This window comes from Callorhinchus milii, unplaced genomic scaffold (assembly GCF_018977255.1).
Source record: "Callorhinchus milii isolate IMCB2004 unplaced genomic scaffold, IMCB_Cmil_1.0 Scaffold3, whole genome shotgun sequence".
Taxonomy (NCBI): Eukaryota; Metazoa; Chordata; class Chondrichthyes; order Chimaeriformes; family Callorhinchidae; genus Callorhinchus; species Callorhinchus milii.
In genome coordinates this window covers 72596649-72618215 of record NW_024704744.1, presented here as the reverse complement: position 1 = coordinate 72618215, position 21567 = coordinate 72596649, and the positions used below count along the sequence as shown (strand labels likewise).

At 39.6% G+C, this 21567-nt stretch overlaps 1 protein-coding gene and 1 non-coding gene across 2 annotated transcripts in view; both read left to right on the top strand.

Moving 5' to 3' along the window:
* The window catches only part of pde10a (phosphodiesterase 10A), a 132885-nt gene that overhangs the window by 85603 nt on the left and 25715 nt on the right, over positions 1–21567 (top strand). The window contains exons 3-5 of the mRNA XM_042333374.1: positions 8909–8934; positions 10771–10894; positions 14840–14889. Coding sequence (XP_042189308.1) covers positions 8909–8934; positions 10771–10894; positions 14840–14889 — 200 coding nt within the window. The remainder of the gene's footprint in view (positions 1–8908; positions 8935–10770; positions 10895–14839; positions 14890–21567) is intronic.
* Positions 5769–5841, top strand: trnaa-ggc. Its single transcript has one exon. It is a non-coding gene; the product is annotated as a tRNA-Ala (tRNA).

Sequence of the window (21567 nt, the reverse complement as noted above, 5' to 3'; positions counted from 1 at the left end):
ATTTTAAAATGGGCCATTTGGATTTAAGGTGGAATGGAAATAGCAGGTTACCTAATTGAATGCATCTTTCTTCTTTCGGTATGAATATTGTACATTTGCAGTGTTGAATCCATTTCTGTAAAACTTTACCAATGTATTGTTAGCTTCAATGGAAAAGCATTCAATATTCATTCTAATAATCTGTTTCAGACATTACACCTGGGGTCATATAGGTCTCTTGCTCTGATTCTCCTCCTTCTCCATGAGTGCTTCATTGCTTGAGTTTGCTGGTCTCATTAATTATATTTACCAATCTCTGAGCATTGTCTGCCAAAAGCCATTACCAAGGCAACCAGCCAATGACGTACGTAACTTGCTGTAGTGTTACATGTGATATTGTTCAGAGATGAGTTACCATCTGCTTCAGAACTGAGCTCCAGTTCAATGCTTGAACACTGCAGAAGAAAAGCAGTAATTTACCCTTGGGAAACTTTCCCCTAATTGGTATTAAGACTGTCCAAAAAAAGCTCTGGAAATCTTCTCCCTCTCCCCCCCTTCCCCCCGCCCCCTCCCCCCCCCCCCCACTTGTTAGAAGAATTACAGTTATGGTGAGAGGCAAGCAAATGAAAATAAATAGTATGTGGGAAATGATTAGAGATGCTTTATGAACTGCATTGTTGATTAAATATTATGGGATGAAATTTATGGTGGTTTTAATGCACTCCCTACTTTATTCCCCTCCCTCACCACCGACGTGAAAGGCACTTTACAAATGTAATTTTGTATTTTTTTTGTACTTTGGAAGGAACATTTGATAACTGTCAATACATAGCACATCCCCCTCCAGTGGAATTCTTCCACCTCATCTGACATTCCTGATGATGAAAGAAACAGCTTGATGCTGTGATGAGAAGAGGATATGGTGGGTATTCTGGAAGGATGAGTTCAAATGAGCCAAAGGGCCTTCTTCATCCGAACTGATCAGGCAAGCGTGAGTTTCTCTCCTGTTTGGTTAATCCAGCCAAGAACGTTAATTATTTAAAAGTCACTACAGCGACTAAAAATTACACATACAAATGAAGTGATTTTTAAAGAAAGCTGTCCAGTGAGCGGAAAGAGAACAAATCCACCAACATGGAGAGTGATGTGTGCCACCACTGGTAATTATTGAATTATTAGTGCTTTCAATAGGGAAGCTATGTGATTTGTAGTTGCTTGACCTCCAGCGGTTCCCCAACACACACTCTAGGGGCTTTGGATCTTACCAAACAATGCCTAATACTCTCCAGAATTAGTTAAGCAGGCTGCATCTCAAGGAACAGAGATCACATTCTATTACAGACACTGGGATGTCCATGCTTAAGTGGCAAACATGGAGCTTTTAGTCTGGTTTGGATACTCTTGCCTGGTGATGGTTTTCTGCATGTATCAGTCACTCAGCTGATAAGGGGGGGAAGGGGGAATTCACCTTACGGTAAGGAAAGTTGCAAAGATTTACAAACACTGTACATCATGGAACCAGGTCACTCATCCCAACCTGTCAATACTGGTGTTTATACTCCACATGAGTTTCCATCCATACCTTTACTCCTCCCATACTTCTATTCTCCTCTCCCTCATGTGAAGATCTAGCTTCCTCTTGAATGTATCTACACTATCTGATTCAACGACCGCTTAAGGCAACGAGGTCCACAATGTCACTGTCCTCTGCATGAGGTAGTTCCTCCTACATTCTCTTTTAGTTACCATCTTGGAGTCCTATAACTCAGTGGTTAGAGCACTCACCTCGCAAGCGAGAGACCTGGGTTTGGTTCCCGGCAGGGTGAAATGTTGGGCAAGTTTCCTTACTCCACACGCCTCTGTTTACCTAGCTGTAAGTTGGAACGGGGTTGTTAGTTGATTGGCAGATCGCTTTTCCAGGGGTAATAATTCCTTCAAAAATAAAATAAAATTGCTCACTTCAATCCATAACTGTTTGTGGGACATTGCTCTGCGCAATTGGCTACTGTGTTTCGCCCACAAAATATACAGTCAATTTATTTTACAGTATAATCTGTGAAGTGCTTTGAAACGGCTCGAAGACGTGATAAAGCGCTATATCAATTGCAAGGATTATTATTATTATCTTACATTTATGCCCACTGTTTACAGACTCCTAAACCAGTGGAAAAGATCTATGCATGTTAGCCTTATCAAACCCTTTTACGATTTTAAACACTTTCATTAAGCTACCTCTTAAATGCCTCTTTTCTAGCGACAAAAGCCTAACCTATCCAGTCTATCCTGATAGCAGTAACCTGCCAACCCTGGTGTCATACTTATAAAATATGCACTATGCTCTTTCCATCACTGTTATATCCTTTGTAAAGTGAGGAGACCAAAGTTGGAAACAACAACAACAAGATTGCATTCATAGAGCGCCTTTCACGTCGGGAGGACGTCCCAAGGCACTGGACAGTTGGGTCAGGACCCGAGCAGGGGGGAAATGGTAAGGGTGAGGGGAGGGAAGGGAGGGAGCAAGGAGGGGGTGGAGTACAATACTCCAAATGTGGTTTAACCAAGGTTTTGTATAAATTCAACATCAACTCCTCACTTTTATATTATTTCCCTCTAGATATAAAGCCCAAGCCTCAATTAGCCTCTTATTATAGCCTTATTTACCTGTGTAGCTACATTCAGAGATTTGTGGATCTGAATCCCCATATTTTGTTGCTCAAAAATACTGGAAATATTACTCTTATATTTGAGACCCAGTTATTAATTAATGTTTGTGGTGTGTGAGGGTTAATTGCTGAATTACTGAATTCAGCTCCTTAGGATGTCCTCCCAACGTGATTTGTTGTTGTTGTTGAATTGGATACAAGAATTGAATCGCTACAGCTGTTAGTTTAATGAAACTGCAGTTGTTGTTGCCCTTCAGATTTGACTATCTATAACCATACCTTGATGACTGCAAATGAAAACATTTTCAAAAGCCCACAGAAATTGCAACCAAGTTTAGGTTTAACCAAGCTGTTGTTTAAGTATATGTTCACAATATTATGGTGGTTTATTTCAAATTTAGGGATTGGAATGGGAGGAGAGAGAAACTTTCAACAAAAGGATTCAGTTTGTGAAGAATCTAAACTCTCAAGCATTTGAAGTAGAGGAAGCATAGTCCTGTGTCCTGAATGACGAATTATTAATTACTGCGGCTTATGCTATCGCTACGTTAACTATCAAGTTATTGATCAGTGGGCTATTTTTAAAATACAGTAAAGTATAACATGGCAGCTTCATAAGACCAGGTTTCTTAATATAGAACAAAGGAAATAAATATAGTGGATTCTGGCATTTTTGTGTGAATGACCATGAAGAATTGACTGTGCTGTCCTGCCTACCAAGTAGAATGAAACACATGGGGCGATGGATACAACACAAAATGGAATATGCCTCTTAAAATATAGCAGCAGGTTTTTCCCCACAAAGTACTGTGGTATTTATTAAATGGCAGAGAAAGCTTTAATTGCAAAAACTGTAAATGTTACTGTTGAAAGAAGATGGCCCATGAACCACTGACTGACAAAAAATGGCTTTTGAATTCTGAAGCTTTTCACTTTCTGGTATTGAGTAGATAATGGATAAAGTACTTGCAGTTATGTTGATTCACTCCATTGAAAAGTGGTGAAATAATATTTAGCCAAGAACCAGACTGAAGGTTGCAAGAATAAGTATGAAATTTGATGATTTGGGGATTACTTAATTTGAAAAGTACTGGTAGGAGTTGAATCTAGATTGCAATGATGTTCTGAGCTTTCAGTGGATATGGCTTTGAGGGTCAAGTAGAAATGTCTCTTCTCGGAGATTGTATGGTAATTCATCTCCCTCTCCTGCAAGAGATTAATGTCCTGTTTTTCCTGCTGGAGTGATTCGTCATACTTCCAATCACAAAATAAAAAGAAGTGGGAAGGTAGCATTTATATGCTCTCAACTGGGACTGAGAACGAGAGCTCTTCACAAGTATAACAAAACACACGAGCAGAGTTCGGAGAATATGCAGTCTTTTTTTTAATATTCTTAAAGAACTGGGAGTTTTACCATCTCTTTTGAGCAATTGTTTTAACTTTCAAAGCTCCTTTGAAGTGAACTGCTTAAAACTTGATTTATATTGCAGCCAATACATTGAACTGTTCTGGAGCAGTTTCAGAATCAAATCAGTGCCCCTGAAATCTGATTTATATTGAACATTTAATATCAACTCAACATGAAACAGAACTAATCAAAACTAACTGCAGTATATAAATAAGATACAAATAACTTGGACATTATCATGTTGTGGGAAATTATCCTTGATTTTTTAGAAAAATGTCTCAATCTTCAATCATGTCCTGATGATGCAGGTTAATGAATAAAAAGGTGAAATGCCACCTTGAATCACAACGTTTATAGAAGATGTTTCAGCAAACCAAACTATGTTTTTGAAGTAGGAAAACGTACATAGATTAAACATTCTCTTACCTAAAATGAAACATTCAATGATAAGTGTTTCGAAATGCATCAGTAAACCAAAGGAGAGCAATGCATTTGAATATATTTATACAACGCAAGGCGAAGTGCTAGGAGGGGCAGATGAGCAGAGAGATCTAGGAATTTGGAGTCATGTAGCTCAGTGGTTAGAGCACTCACTTTGCAAGCGAGAGACCTGAGTTCAATTCCAGGCCGAGGGCGAAACCTTGGGCAAGTTTCCTTACTCCACACGCCTAATAGTAATCCCTCCAAAAAAACAAAAAACAATATTAAATTGGTCATTTTCAATCCACATGACTGTTTGTGGGACATTGCTGTGCGCAATTGGCTGCCGCGTTCACCCACAAATATACAGTCAATTCACTTTACAGTGTGTTCTGTGAAGCGCTGGGACGTCCTCCCGCCTTGAAAAGCGCTATATCAAATGCAAAGATTATTATTATTATTATTAATTTAAGTCCATAGATCAAAATCTAGTTCTCAACAAGGCACATGAGATTTAATAGCCTTTTTCATAAGCAGTCTGGAATGTAAAAGTAAGGTATTGCTACTCCAGTTTTATAGAGTGTTGGTCATACCTCATTTGGAATTCTTTGTTACGTTTTGAGCATCCAGTCTTAAGAAGAATATATCTTTGGAAGGTTCCCAGAAATGGTTCACTAGATTAATACCTGGATTAATGAGTCTCAACAACAAAGAGAAACTGGGTACAATTGGCATTCTCCTTGGAGCAGACATTAAGAATTAAAAGGGTGGGGCATTGGGATTATACAATTTGTTAAATTCTTTTAAATTTGTGGAACAGACTTGATGGTCTGAACGGCCTCCTCTTGTTCCCATTTTCCTATATAACAAATGAAGAACCAGACTAGGAAGTTTATTTTATTTGAGTTTATACATATGGTGGTTTTACAATGTGGTCACTCACTCCGTGGCTGTTTGTGTGACATTGTCGTGTGCAAATTCGGGGCCGCATTTCTCCCACTACAAAATGCACAGTCAATCTATTCTACACTATAACCTTTGAAGTGCTTTGAGACATCTTGATGACGTGATATGGCGCAATATGAAATGCAAGAATTATTATTTTATTATTTAATTGGATTTCCTTTGTCAATGCAAATAACCCAAGTGTGCTGAACATACTAACACAAAGCATCATCTCAAACATTCTGGCATTGGAAAATGGCCAATGCACTAATCGAGGTAAACAGGATGTGTTACTAAGTGCTCCAAGGTGCTACTTTGCATGAAGTGCACTATATAAATGCAAGCTGTTGTGGAGTTCTGTAGCTCAATGGTTAGAGCACTCACCTGGCAAGCGAGAGGACCTGGGTTTGATTCCCAGCAGGGAGAAACCTTGGGCAAGTTTCCTTACTCCACACGCCTGATAATAATCCTTCAAGAAAAAAAAAGAAACAATAATAATTTGACCAATCCATGAATGTTTGATGAACACTGTTGTGCGCAATTGGCTGCTGCGTTGTGCCCACAAATATATTGTCAATTCACTTTACAGTATATTCTGTGAAGCACTTTGAGATGTCTAGAAGATGTGAAAAAGCACTATATCAAATGCAAGGATTATTGTTATAAACTGTTGTTGTTTATGTTGTTGTAAGCCTGCTATACAGTAAAGCTGATTAATAGGCTTCAGTGCTAGATATTTTGGAGTTCCAGCAAAGCTATCACATTAGTTAAAAAGTACAAGACACTTATCAAAATCATCTTAGTTTGGAAGCGCTGACAGGAGCCCGTCAGAAAGGCTTTGGCCTTGTTGACGTTCAGCTGTAGAAGGTTAGCTCTCATCCAGGACTTGATGTCTGACAGACATTCTGTCAGGACAACAGTGGTCCTGGCGTTGAGAGTAGAGGCAGAGAAAGAGAGTTGGGTGTCAATCGTATACATGTGGAAGTTGACCCCATGTCTGTGGATGATTTCACCAAGAGTAGCAGTTCTCCAAAGTACTGCAGACTACAGCACAGTGAGAGTTCTCAGTACATCCTATCTCTAATCACATGAGCTTGACGGGACACATTATGCACAATTAACCCAAACGTAATTCACTAAATTAGGACCTTAATTTTATTATTAGGACCTTAACAACCAAATAAGCTTTCCAAATTTAAGTGATGCAAGTCTAAAAGAATGGTATTAAAACAACATAACATCATCTATCTTCTGCAGTCAAAGTATACAATGCTCCTGTAATGGATTAAATAAGGTGGGGAAATTATTTGATTGAGGTTCTAGCCCTTTCTAGTTCTGGTAAGCAATTGATCTGATCTCTAGTTTGTTGTAACGATTCAATAGCCCTTTGCCTGGTCAATGAATGTCTGCATTGTCGCAGACAGAAGATTGATTTTCAGAGTTGAGAAACCAGCACAGCTTTACATTATTTTCCTCCAAAAGCCGTCTTTTTGTTTTGTTCAATCTTGAGTCAGATTTTTGATAAAAGGTATAGGATAGAAACTGCATACTTGATTTAGTCTCCTAAATAAATACTTTGCTAGACATTACAGATAACATTCCGTATTATCATTATATTATATATAGAAAGACTTGATTATTTGCTTTAGTGAATTCTTTCTTTCACATCGGGAGCACGTTCCAAAGCACTTCACAGGATGTACTTTACAGTAAAGTGACCTTATGTCTTGTAAACAAACACGGCAGCCAGTTTGCACACAGCAAACAGCCATGAATTGAGTGACCAATTTTATTTGGGGGATTGTTGGCCAGCACACCAGGAGAAATTCTCTTTTCTTTTTGAATAGTCTCATGCCTTTATACACATCAAAAATACATCGTTAAATATTTTGCATATTTATAGATTCAACGACAATTTGCATACAGCTGCAATAATTCCAGCAGGATTATGAGCTCAAGTCCGACATGTGACTTGAACCTTAACCTGCTGACCCAGAGGCAACACTGCTACAAACTGAGCCAGATTATACCAATTGGAGAATACACAAATTCAGACCAAAGCAAGGAGCAAGAGGAGTTTTTAAGCCCTTAGACCTTAGAAATATCCTGCCAGTGAAAGGTGCTATATAAAATTGTTGTGGTCCATTCAACCTATCAATCTCGCTTCTCCCACAGATCATTTACAATCAATCTCATTATGGACTCCACCCACCCACTAAATCTCCTGCTGGAGATTTATGCTAAAATACTCCCTGATCCCCAATGGTGATTAAAAAAATTCATCTGTTATTGAATCTTGGCCTGCCATCTTACCACAGAGAACATTCTGTCCTCTCTTTACACCACCACCCCATGGCCTCAGCAGCACAGAAACATATCTGTCCCAAAGAGTATTTAATCGCTTTAGTCCATCTATGTAACCTTGATTCTTGATCCAAACTCTACACTTATTCAATTTATTTTTGATGAAGGAATTTCTGAACATCAACTTCTTTTGCAGGGGTTTGTTTTACATCCCATGACGCTAGTCAAAAACAGAAGGGTGGTAGTACTGGACAAATCCTCCAGAATAATTGGTTGCCCACCTTTGAGGGGCCTTGCTGGTACAAATGGCTGCAATACTTACCTATGTTCACTACACTTCACATTAATTGGCTGAGCAGTGTTTTTAAACTTTTCAACAAGATAAAGTGCTTTAAAAGTGCAAGTTCTTTTTACTATTTATCTACTTATTTGTCAGTCTGGCTCAATTGGTAATATTCTCACTTCTGAGTCACAAGGTTGTGATTTCAAAGGCCACATCTGGATTAGGTGATCTGGTCCAGTGGTGGGAATGTACTGCATTGACAGTGGTGGCATTCTCTGGATGAGACAATAAAGTAAGGTTCCATCTGTCTGTTGGGTGGATGTTAAAGATCTCATTACACTATTCGATAAGTGTCTGAGTTCCTGGGTGTCCTGATCAACAATCTCCCAGAGAGAAAAGAAATTTGGTCATTGACTTGGCTATTGGTGCGCAAATTGGCTACTGCATTGTCCAACAAAACATAGAGTCACTACATACTGGAATAAATCCTGTGAAATGCTTTGTGACGTGTGAAACATTTGATGAAGTGCTACATCAAATGCAAAGATTATTATCATCAACTGCTACTCTCCAGAAGCAACAACAAGATTACATTTGTATAGCGCCTTTCACATCGGAAGGACATCAAAAGTATACCAGACAAGATCTAATCAGTAATCTATCAATTCTTCATTATTGTTCTGCCTTAGTTACATTATTTACCTTATTTTTGCCTTATTTACTTCAAGTAAAAGTCTGTGTCTTTGGTTTGTGAGGTGAACCTCCTATTTTCATGAAAGATGGACAAAGTCAACCCTTGGTGGATGCAAATTTTACGTGTCATAAGAACACATTACCAACTTTTTTTTGAAACCTCTTAACCATATCGTTTGGTGTCTGTTTAATTGGTTGCCTTTGTTTTCACAGATGAAAATCTTAAGGATGTCAGTAGGGTAAGTACAATGATACAAATGTGCCTGTCAGAGTATAGTCGCATTGTTTTTATCACCAAAATGACTTGCAATAAATTGACTGCATGACATAACTTTTGTGCATCTGAGTAAATTAAAGCAGAAACAAATTGGAGCCACAGGTGTATAATCAATGGCTGCACAAGGGCCAGCTATGAAGTCCTAAATATTTCCCTGGGCAGATGTGAGGGCACACCACAGGCCAACAGAGTATAACAGTACAGACCAATTACATGAGGCTTAAGGGCTTGACGTAAATGAAAACAGAAGCAGGATATGTGCACAGTTCTATATCCCAGGCAGTACATTAATTAAACCCCTAATTAGCCAAAGCGAAAAGCACTAAGAACATTTTAAGTACTTGAGCAATAGAGGCAAGAAAGGATCCTACTGTTCATTCTAAAAAAATATTGTCAAATCGTTGTACATTTTTCCTACAAAAATTTTTGAAAAGTAGTTTAGAAATGTGAGGAAAATTCTTGTTCAACTTGTATTTATATTGCACAATCAAACACGTCTCCTGTCACGGATCAGTTAAGGCAAGAGGATTTAGCTGCTATGTCAGTGCAAGATATAAAAATGTTTTGCATAAAATATATTAGGATATTCCACACCTTATTAAATACTGCAAATTTGCAAATTCCATGAAAACGCCTTGTGTCTTCACTTAGACGAAGGAGTGGTATAAAAAGAGGCAGTATCGTTGAAACCTGTATTAGTATTTAATTAATATCCTTGAAATCCATGAACATGGTGAGAAGCACGAGAGAGCTTAATTGTAACCAACTGCCTTTTTAAAGAAGTAAAAATAAGAGTGAATAAAATGGTTCATGAAGAATGTTGTCACCATTCTGTAGAATAATGTGCCTTAGGATAATGGTATGAAGTGTCTGTAATTGCACATCAAGCATTGAGAGAATGCCACAAATAAGCAGATTTATCAACCTTATCTCAACCCCTTTGTTCTACTTTAGTCATACTATCACTAGATCAACAGACTTTCAGATTTTGTGCAATTATTCATTGTTATCTATTTGCCCAAATCCTACTTTCATGACAATTTCTGGTGCATATTTTTATGCAAGAAAAATATTGATTGCAAAGATTACAGCAATGTTTTTAAAGCAGGAATTTGTCCTAAATCTCAAGGCTTTGCTACATTTCATGAACTGCTTAAGATCAATTGCTCAAGCTTTGCACTTTCCGTTTACACTGTTAGCATAATTGCTCAATTGAGATGCTGCCAGACTTCTATTATTTCATACATAATGCACCAGGAACCATTTCTGTCAGGCTTTTACAACTGGACTTTTTATAGAGAGAGAATTCAAGTAGAGAGCTCAGCATTATGAACCACACTTTTTAAGCAAATTTTAATCGATTTTAAAAAAGCTTTACACAGTTTTTACGTCATGCAAGATTCAGCAGGTGGCAATCATTTTATGCTGCATATTGGTTGCCAGCTCAAGAGGTGCAAAATGATCGCACAAGAATGCAGTGTGTCACTTCATGAACTGCTTAAGCTCAATTAAGCTAAACTTCTAACCAGAAATCTCTTCTCTGTTGTTTTGAATGTAAGATTTGTGGATATGCCAACTTTATATTTCATATAGTTTTTTTAAAGTATTTTTTTCATGCATATGTGGAACTATCAGTTTGCTTTCGTTACTCATATTGATTTGGATAATTGTTGTGATGGATTTCTGCATGTGTTGAATAGCTGAACAGAAATAAAAGTTTGAGAATGAAAGGTGAATTCTTTCAGGAAGACAACATATATTTTTTTCCAAAAGTAACACATTCTTCCAATTTCCTTAGCAGTATCAGGACAGTAACATGCAAGCAGTGGTGTATGAGTTGAACACCTACATGGAACAGCGGTTGGATACTGGTGGTGACAACAAGCTACTCTTATACGAGTTGTGTAACATCATAAAAACAGGTAGTGAACTAGATTTGTGAAATCCTGAATGTAGGGGCACTGTTGTAGGTTAGATTTGTCTTGAGTGTACAGGGCATACTGAAGTCTTCTTTTTGATAAGTAGATAGATTTAAAATTGTTGTTAAAACACCAATATAGTACTGTTTATTTGTTGCAAAAAACTGTTTTGTAAGGTTTTCAGTTTTACTTACACCTACTGGCATTCTTGAATAGATGAATGAAAACTACCAAAACAACAATGATTTCCCAAATAAATAGATGTTTATCTCTTTGCTTCTAGTAAAATGCTGCTGTATGTTTTTATTGACTTTGTGAGTAACAAAACTCTGATGAACTTACTGATAATAAACTAATGCTGGTGAAGGCTGGTGATAAAGAGTGCAGCACTGGTGGAGACGTTAGCAAGAAGCAGCTCTCATTGCACTGCCTCACCCTTTATTCACTAATGCTGCATCCATTCTGCCTTTCCCTTTTGCACTTGAGAATGGACTGAGCGTACTGTTCCATGCCCACAAGACCTGGAATGTTCACACAAACATGGCTTTTGAAGCTGTGTCTCTTTCAAGCAATTTAAAAGGAACTGGTAAACGTGAGAAAAAAGTAATAAGAGGAACCACATTATAATGCACTGTTTCAGGACCACAAACCCAAATGTTCTGTTATATAACGAGGCACAAAGCCAAATCAGCTTGCTGAGACTTCACTTCCTATGAGCTGAGCATGTGTGCAGTGACCAAGAAGCACGGTTGTTCCCATATCCTGGTTGGTTGCTGCTGATGTAATTCCTAAGCTCTGTACATGCTGCAGTACAGTCTCCCTTGACTTTACTCCTGCCTCTTCATTTTAATGTGTGTCCTCTGGTGTCTGCTTAGCTCACTTGGTAGCACTCTTGCCTCTAGATTGGAACTTTGTGGATTTAAGCCCCAAGTAAGGACTTTGAGCTCATAGTCTACCTTGTGAATACAATGCTGGGGGAACACTGAATTGTTCGAGGTGCTGTCGTTTGGGTGAGATGTTAAATGAAGGTCCCATCTGCCTATTTGAATCAATTTAAATCATTCCATAATGCTTATTCTACAAGTAAAAGGCATGCTTTTGGTATCCTGACCAATAACCTCCAGATAAAAATTGGTCATTCACTTTATGGCTGTTTGTGGGTCGTTGCTATATGCAAATTAGCTGCCGCATTTGCCTCCAATTGCACAGCCAATGCACTTTATCAGGGGAAACTACCCTTTTCAAATTGGAAGATAAGATCACAAGTTAGCATTTCATTGGAAAGACAGTACCTCTGACAATGCCCCCACTCCCCTCCCAGCTGCTGACGAGTCTTAAGATCTCAGACCCAATTTAGTGCTTGAACCCACAACTTGTTGGCCCACAATGACGTCCTCCTCAAAAAGAGGGAGTTGTATGAGAAATAGTACTGGGTAATATTTTGGGTATCGAGTGAAAACTTCAAGTTGGGCATTGTTGCTGAAGTAGAATTTCCAAGATTGTGGAAGAGATATTAAACAGGTTAGATAGGGGGGAACCAGTAGATGTTGTGTATTTGGATTTCCAGAAGGCATTCAACAAGGTGCCACATAAAAGGCTGTTGCATAAGATTGGAGCTCATGGAATTAAAGGTAATATATTAGCATGGATTGGAGAGTGGCTAACAGGAAGAAAACCAGAGTTCCAGAGTTCAAAACAAGAGAGTAGGGATAAACGGTTCCTTCTCAGATTGGCAGGATATAACTAGTGGAGTGCCACAAGAATCAATGCTTGGGTCTCAGTTATTTACAGTCTATATCAATGATTTATATGAGGAAATAGAACTTAACTTATCTAAATTCACAGACGATACGGAGCTAGGTGGGAGAGTAAGCTGTGAGGATGACACAAGAAGAATGCAAAGGGAAATAGATAGGCTAGGTGAGTGGGCAAGTGGAGTATAAAATGGGGAAGTGTGAAGTTATTCACCTAGGTAGTAAAAATAGAAAAGCGGATTATTTTTTAGAGGGAAAGAGAGGTAGTGTTAGTGTTCAGAGGGATTTGGGTGTCCTTGTACACCAGTCACAAAAAGTTAGTATGCAGGCAACTAGGAAGGCTAATGCCATGTTTGGAGTCCTGTAGCTCAGTGGTTAGAACACTCGCTTTGCAAGCGAGAGACCTGAGTTCAATTCCAGGCCGAGGGCGAAACCTTGGGCAAGTTTCCTTACTCCACACACCTAATAATAATCCCTCCAAAACCCAAAACAATAATAAATTGGTCATTTTCAATCTATGACTGTTTGTGGGACACTGCTGTGCGCAATTGCGCTGCCGCGTTTACCCACAAATTTACAGCCAATTCACTTTACAGTATATTCTGTGAAGCGCTTTGGGACGTCTAGAAGACGTGAAAAGGGCTATATCAAATGCAAGGATTATTATTATAGTATTATTATTATTATGTTGGCGTTCGTTGCAAAAGGGTTAGAGTACAAGAGTAGGGAAGTCTTGCTGCAGTTGTATAAAGCCTTGGTGAGACTGCACCTAGAATATTGTGTGCAGTTTTGGTCTGCTTATTTAAGAAAGGACATACTCGCCTTAGAAGGGTGCAGTGCAGATTCACTAGGTTGGTTCCTGGGATGAGGGGGTTGACCATCGAGGATAGGTTGAGTAAACTAGGCCTATATTCTCTAGAATATAGAAGAATTAGAGGTGATCTTATAGAGACTTATAAGATTCTTAAGGGTCTTGACAGGGTACGTGACATGAGACTGTTTCACCTGGTTGGAGAATCTAACACTTGGAGTCATAGTCTCAAGATTAAGGGCCAGCCTTTACGAACTGAATTGAGGAAACATTTCTTCACTCAGGGAGTAGTGAATTTATGGAATTCTCTACCCTAGAAGGCTGTGGATGCTCAGTCCTTGAACATATTCAAGACTGAGGTTGATAGATTTCTAAAGGATAGAGGGATTAAGGGATATGGGGATAGTGCGGGTAAATGGAATTAGGTTAGAAGATCAGCCATGATCTTATTAAATGGCGGGGCAGGCTCGAGGGGCAGAATGGCTTACTCCTGCTCCTACATCTTATGGTCTTAAACAGAAATTCTGTCTATCCTGGTGGTTCAGGCAGATATTGATCAATTCATTTAAAATGAGGTCCAGATAAATTAAATTTGGTCATGTATTTCATTGCTGTTTGTGGGATGTTGACGGTGTAGATCAGTTGCTGTATTTGCGTATATATAAAAATAGCCACTACATGTGTTTAAATATATTTTTACATTTAAAAGGATTATCATCATGTGCTTTGATATTAAAGGTGCTTTATCAAAAGCAAATATTAGTTATTTTGACGGAAAACAAACCTTTCTAGTAAAATATTGTTATTGTTAAAAAGGGGTTAGCAAACTAGCAATTAAACAAGGTGGTATTAATGTTTCACCCACAAAATATACAGTCAATTAACTTTACAATATATTCTGTGAAGCGCTTTGAGACGTCTCAAAGATGTGATAAGGCACTATGTGGATTGCAAGGATTATTATTATTATGTTGCTAGAGGCAATGTGCACCCTGAAGAGGTGCATTCATCCTTTCACCTCTTGACAGCAACCTAAACTCATTACAACTTCCTGATTTGTTTTTTGCGTACCTTAAGCCTTGTCAGTTAAAATATTTTATCTGTCCAATTTTAACTAGTAAAGCAGTTTTACTATCCTGGCCTTCCCTAATGTCTGATTCCTGGACCTAAATATAAACCTTGACTTGAATATATGTTGAGTATTTATTTGTACTTTCGTATAATTGAAAACATTTAATACAAGCTTTATACTTGGAAAAATATCAGTCTTGTTCTTTTTATCTGTAAACCAATTCAAAATGTCCCCGCTATAACTCTTGCTTCTGATTATTTTCACCATTAGCACATCAATAACAGTCGCTCTTTTTGTTACTATTTTGACAGCTACCAAAGCTGATGGATTTGCACTATATTTTCTGGGAGAATGCAACAATGTGAGTACAATATGATTGAACATCAAAGTTAATTCAAAAAAACGAAGCTTGAATTTACCATGACATTGTTGCTCATCAGTATTTTGAAAAAGTTGTATTTGAATGCTTATGGTCAGTGAATTGTTGAGATGTTCTATAGTTAAAAAATTGATTAGAGTGCATGTGGAAAAGTATAGCTTCCCCTTAAACGTTGAGACATTTGAGTAATTTGCCCCATTGCACGACAGTGAAATCCCCAAAAATGAGTGTATATGTATTGGTGACTACTGCGAGCAACCTTTTACACATAATGTATAAATCAGATTGGTTATTGGCATGGTACAATTAATCAACTAAATGACCTTTAGATGACATTGATGGCTTAATGTCCAGGACTTCAATGTGACTAATGCTTTTTCAGTTCAATATATCTTTCTTTTCCCCATTTTGTTTTAGGAATACTTTGATATTAGTTCATGTTTTTTTTTCTTTCTCCCTCCCCCTTTTATTTTTGGTCTTCGAATAATTCCTAACCAAGGGAGTGGGTGGACTTCTTGCTCTCAGGCCTTCAGAAATGCTGCTTTGAAGTTGCCCACTGGGAGTTATATACAAGTATCCCACAATGATGATGTTTTCGCTCATATGGCCTTTGTTCAATAACATTTGTCAAGTCACGGGTGTAAATTCCATCATTCTTTCAACACAATCTCGGTTGGATTTATAGTATCTAAAATCATTCCCTTTATGCTGTTAATTAAATGGGCGTGTCACCAAAGTCGGAAACTATTCGACTTTAGTTTTAATTCTGTGTTATTGGTCCTTTTTATAAAAAGTAATCAAATTTGAAAAGACGTCAGACTAATGGCCAATATATTAATTGTTATTAGTTTAGGCTGGAATGTTTGTATAGGTTTTATGATGCTTTAGTGCAATTCTTTCAGTACAATATTTTTACTAAAAAGGGTCCATGCACATACATTGATGACATTGATTCAATTCATGATTAAATTATGCTCTGATTTTAACTATTCACAGAAGCAATGATGCACAAGACCTCTAATTTGTTTTAGATTATGCTGTGTGGTAAATAATTTGATTTGGATTAATGTTCGTCTGTTCAGTTTGGTACTGGTGAGGAACTCCTTTTGTGATGGGTGCAGCCTGATCAGTGCCAATAGGTTCCTCTGTAATTTTACTGTAGTTTCTCAGTGCATTTGCCTGACCTTTTAGAGTTGATCACTTCTATAAATCAAACTGATGGTAAATAGCTGCTGCATTTGCCCCCATTTCATTTCATTTCTAATTAATCTTGTTCCTCATCTATATGCTCCCTCTTGGTTATGTCATTCACACACATGGGGTTAACTTCCACATGTTTGCGGATGACACTCAACTTACTTTTCCACCTCCAGCTGCGCCCCCCAGGCCCCTGATGTTCTGTCAGCTTGTCTGTCGGACATCAGGAGCTGGATTAGCGCAAATTTCCTGCAGTTAAACATCAACTAGACGGAAGCCATACACTTTGGCTCCCGTTGACGTCTTCTGTCCCACAGTTCTGACCTTCTCAGCCTACCCGACCTGTCCTTAAAACTCACTGAACCCATGCGCTACTTAGGAGTCAGGTTCGCTCCCCAGTTATCCTTCCTCCCCATATCCAGTCCCTGACCAGCACCGCTTTCTTCCACCTTTGATACATTGCCCGTCTCCGACAATACCTCACCCCAAAAGCTGCCAAAACCCTTGTCCAGGCCTTTGTCACCTCTCGGTTGGACTACTCTAATGCCCTCCTCACCGGTCTCCCCTCCTCCACTATTCACAAAATTCATCTCATTCAAAACTCTGTCACCCGCACCAAACTCTGCAACCCAATTACTCCAGTCCTTGCCAAACTCCACTGGCTCCCTGTCACAGAGCAGATTGACTTCAAGATCCTCACTCTAGTGTTTAAATCCCTCCATTCCTTGGCACCCCGCTCTCTCTCTAACCTCCTCTCCCCACAGCAGTACCCGCTGCCTCCACTCTACTGAGTCCGGCCTCCTCCACGGCCCCCAAATCCTCTGTTCCACCATCGTGGCCGTGCCTTCAGCCACTCTGCCCCAAAACTTTGGAACTCCCTCCCTCAGCCCCTTTGCCTCGCTCCCTCCTTCCCCATCTTCAGGTTGCGCCTGAAGACTTTCCTTTTCGACTGCGCCTACAGTTTACTTCCCCCTCCCCCTGGCTCGGCCTTGGGCTCCTCCATTGATAAGAGCTCTGAGATGCCGCCTGGTATGGAGGGTGCTATATAAATGCAAGTTGTTGTTCTAATTAATCCTTTACTTCTGTAAAAAAATCATAAGAGACTTTCTTTTGTTTGAAAGGCATTATATTAATGTAAACTGAATTTGCATTGATCTAAATTCCGGCACCATAGCTCCTATATCTGAGTCCAAATCATTCATGTACATGGTGAACAGTGGAAACCCTAATACAGATCCCTGTGGAACACTACTTCTTACTTCTTGGTCTATGGTTACCCTTATCCTGCACACAATTTTGAGTTTTTAGTACCTTCGCTAAGATCTTTATTAATGAGATTGTGGCTGAAAATCTACTGCACCAATGATTTGGCCCAATAAAAATGACCTTCATTTGTATCAGAAGGACTAAAAGACTGCTTATACTGATTATATACGTTCTGCTATCTACAAAGAACCAAATCTCATAATTATTTGAACAATTTCTCCAATTGTCTTCTTTTGATCCAATCTAGTTTTTAATCTGTGGGTGTATCATTCGTACCTCTCTTTAATCAACAGAACTTAAATTTCAACAATTCACTGGAAAACTTGATATCGTACCTTAGCAGTTGTCTTGCTTTTCCTGCTGCTCTAATTCCTCATGATTTTGCTGCTCCTTTCTTTCTGCTGAGCAGCTGGTGAAATCCAAAGGGCTTCTAACTCTTCTCCCCAGGTAGTGCTTCAGTCCCCAGACTGCCACTACACCAGCTGAGCCTTGCCAATGACTCACAAAACAGCAGAATGCTATTAGCCTGACTTGCACCATACACTCTCCTGACTTGCACTCCCCAGACCCATGACTTCAATTTGTGTGTCGTCATTTTCCTCTGTTCCCAAGAATTCATTCTCAGGGTCATGTCTCCCATCCCATATCATTCCTCTCCTCAGCTCCCAACCACCATTTTGATCTTTCCACTGGCAGAATACTTCACAAGAATTCCGATTACTGCTGCCACATTAATCTGCAGTAGATACCTCCCTCATCTATGTGCAGGGCTTGGTGATCTAATTCCTGAGCCAGACAGGTTCACAGTACTGGGCAAAGCTGATCACAGATCAGCCAGTTTAGCTAATCGACAAGACTTGTAAAGGCAGTCTAGTCGCTGCAGGCAGGATTATCCCAGTTGGTGCCTGTTATCCTCAGGACTACTGCCTCTCCCCTCAGGTAGCCGAAACCCTCATCCTCACATTTATCACATCTAGGCTCGACTATGCCAACTCCCTGCTTGTTGGCCTGCCTCGCCTTCTAGGACCTCCACGGCCTTGTTCCTTCCTACCTTTGTGACCTGCTACTCCCATATCAACCTGTCCGCTGCCTCTACTCAGCAGGCTCCGGCCCGCTCCACCATCCCACATCCCTTCACCTCGCTCCCTCCCTTGCCTACTTCAAGGCACATCTCAAGAACCTCCTCTTTAACCACGCCACCGGGCACCATTCTACCCCTATCCTCCCTGCCTTCCACTCCCATGATCCCAACTCCCCACCCCCGCTCATGTTCAAATCCCTGATTGTCCAACGCCTCGGGATGTCCTCCCAATGTGAAAGGCGCTATACAATTGTAATTTGTTGTTGTTGTTAAATCCCCTTTTAAGATGAAGCCCTAATGGGTTGGGTGTTCCTAGCTGGATAAACAACAGGAGGTTACAAGACATTGTTCTCAATGGTGAGCTTTGAAGTTATAGGTAGTTAAACTCCATCAGACTATTACTAATACTGAACGACAAGATCTGTACTGTACAAATAATAATAATAATCCTTGCATTTGATATAGGGCTTTTCACGTCTTCTAGACATCTCAAAGCGCTTCAAAGAATATACTGTAAAGTGTATTGACTGTATATTTGTGGGTGAAACGTGGCAGCTAATTGCGCACAGCAGTGTCACACAAACAGCTATGGATTGAAATACTGAATAATCATATCTGTACCGTAATAACACTGAACAACAGCAACAAGATTACATTTGTATAGCGCCTTTCACGTCAGGAGGACTTCCCAAGATACTGGACAGTGTACAGCATTTCAGACTCGAGCTGGGGTCGGGGGGGGAGAGGGGAGCGGAGGGGATGGGGGGTGGCCGATGGCATGGTTGAAGAGGAGGGTCTTGAGGCAGGACTTGAAGGGGGTTAAGGAGGAGGCGAGGTGGAGTGATTGGGGGATGGAATTCCAGAGGATGGGGGCAGAGTGGCTGAAGGCTCTCAACAACAACAAAATTCCATTTATAGAGCGCCTTTCATGTCGGGAGGACGTCCCAAGGCGCTGCACAGTTGGGTCAGGACCCGAGCAGGGGGGAAATGGTCAGGGTGAGGGGAGAGAAGGGAGGGAGTGAGGAGGGGGTAGAGAGTCGAGAGGGGAGCTGAAGGCACGGTCAAAGAGAAAGGTCTTGAGACCGGCCTTGAAGGAGGAAAGGGAGGAGGCAAGGCGAAGGCACTGGGGGATAGAGTTCCAGAGCCTAGGGGCTGAGAGGCTGAAGGCCCGGCCACCGATGGTAGGGTGGTTGGGGTGGGGGATGTGGAGCAGACCGGAGCCAGAGGAACGGAGGGTACGGGCAGGTAGATCTCCCACCAATGGTGGGGCAGGTAGGTCGGGGGACATGGAGCAGGCCAGAGCCGGCTGAGTGGAGGGAGCGGGCGGTTGGTAGGGGGTTAGGAGGTCGCAGAGGTAGGGTGGGAACAACCACAAGACCTGCACTGTTTCTCCAGAGCATCATGTACTTCAAATATCTTTATAAAGTTTTGCATATTAAATCCCATCATCAGAGACATAATAATGTTTGGATGCCTGTAAATGTATTTTATCTGTAGCTCTAGGAAAAGAAATATCACATTATGAATTGATAGGGTATATTGTGACGGATGATCAAGGTCTGTGAAAAGTGCATGACTGTCTTAAGTGCTGTATCTTGCCCTCAACATGGAATCAGACAGAGGGCATGAAAGATATTGTAGCTGTGTATTGTTGGTTAATTTCTCCATGATTCTCTAGATAAAGTTCCCTAGATAATAGCTAAGAATGCTGAAGAATTATATTTGGCAAAATTGCAGCACACACCCTTGTTCCATTAACATTCTTTGTTTTGTTCAGCAATGCTTTTTGTGGACATTGTATCAGAGTTTTCATTCCATGAACACAATTGGAAATTATGACAGGACAAGATGGTAACAGACTGTATATGTCTAAAACGGCCACTGTGAAAGCAACTGCAATTCAAATTATTAAGCCATGCCTGATGCATATAATACGTCTGATGCACAGATCTGTATGCTGCACAGAACCTCTACACATCAAATTAAATGAACATTGGTTCTCATTTGTTCAAAGACAGACTGAAAGCATGTAGGTACTCCCAAGAATGGATCAACCGAAAAGAGCTATGATCCGAAGTCATGTTGCGTGTAGAGTTCAAAATACACTGCTGGAAAATAATAATAATCCTTGCATTTGGTGCTATTCACGTCATGTGGACGTCTAAATGGCTCTTGTTGCTGCTTTTATTACACATTCCCACCTTATATATATCCATCATATAAACATGATTAAAGCAATATGCTTTTTATAATTGTTGCAGTGATATCAGAATGTACTGTACCTTTGTGTAATTTATATAATTTTTGAAACCTTTAATAAAATAAATTCCATTGAGTTGGCACTGTTCCACTTCTGTATTAATATGAAATATTAACGTTTTTATTAAAGATCAGCTCTATTTAGTCTTTATCGAAAAGTGCATTTAAAGGAACTATTCTTGTACAAAATGTGTATGTTGATACTTTATATAGCCCAATTATTGGGGCATTGAACTTAGATAAGTCATCACAAGCTTGACTTCTTTCAGTCCATTTTTTTCTTTTTTGGTTGTTAACCCTAAGCTTTGAAAAGTAATAAATATGAATTATCTGGACCAACAGTTTTGTGCTTCTTGTTTTAGTTAACAAAATTACACCTTTGGATTTTGCTAAGTACATGTTAGATATTATGCAGTTACTTACATTATTTCCTATTACTCTTAAGTTATTTATACCATGTGTTCACAATTCCATTGCAGTAAATGTGAAGGTTCATCCAACTACTTGACCAGTAGCACTTACATTTCTAAGGTTTGAGCTGCTCATCATCTCATTACTCAAAGCATTGAGTTACAGCTTCAGTTCATAACAGCAGGCTGCCAACATATTGAAATTCCCTTGCACTAATTGGAAATGCCTTCTCCCCATTCAATTCTATGTGAAGCCTGTGATACCACTCTGTGGAACAATTTACAATGGGTTGAAATTACATACCAAACATTAGTGATTTAAATCAAGATGTCTGCTGTATTCGGTGGCAAACTATGCCATTGTTCAGTGCTCCAGGAGGCAGAAGGAAGGGTGTTGTGTAAATTCAAGTTGTTGTAATTTGAGAGCTGAGGAACAAAATGTTTTAT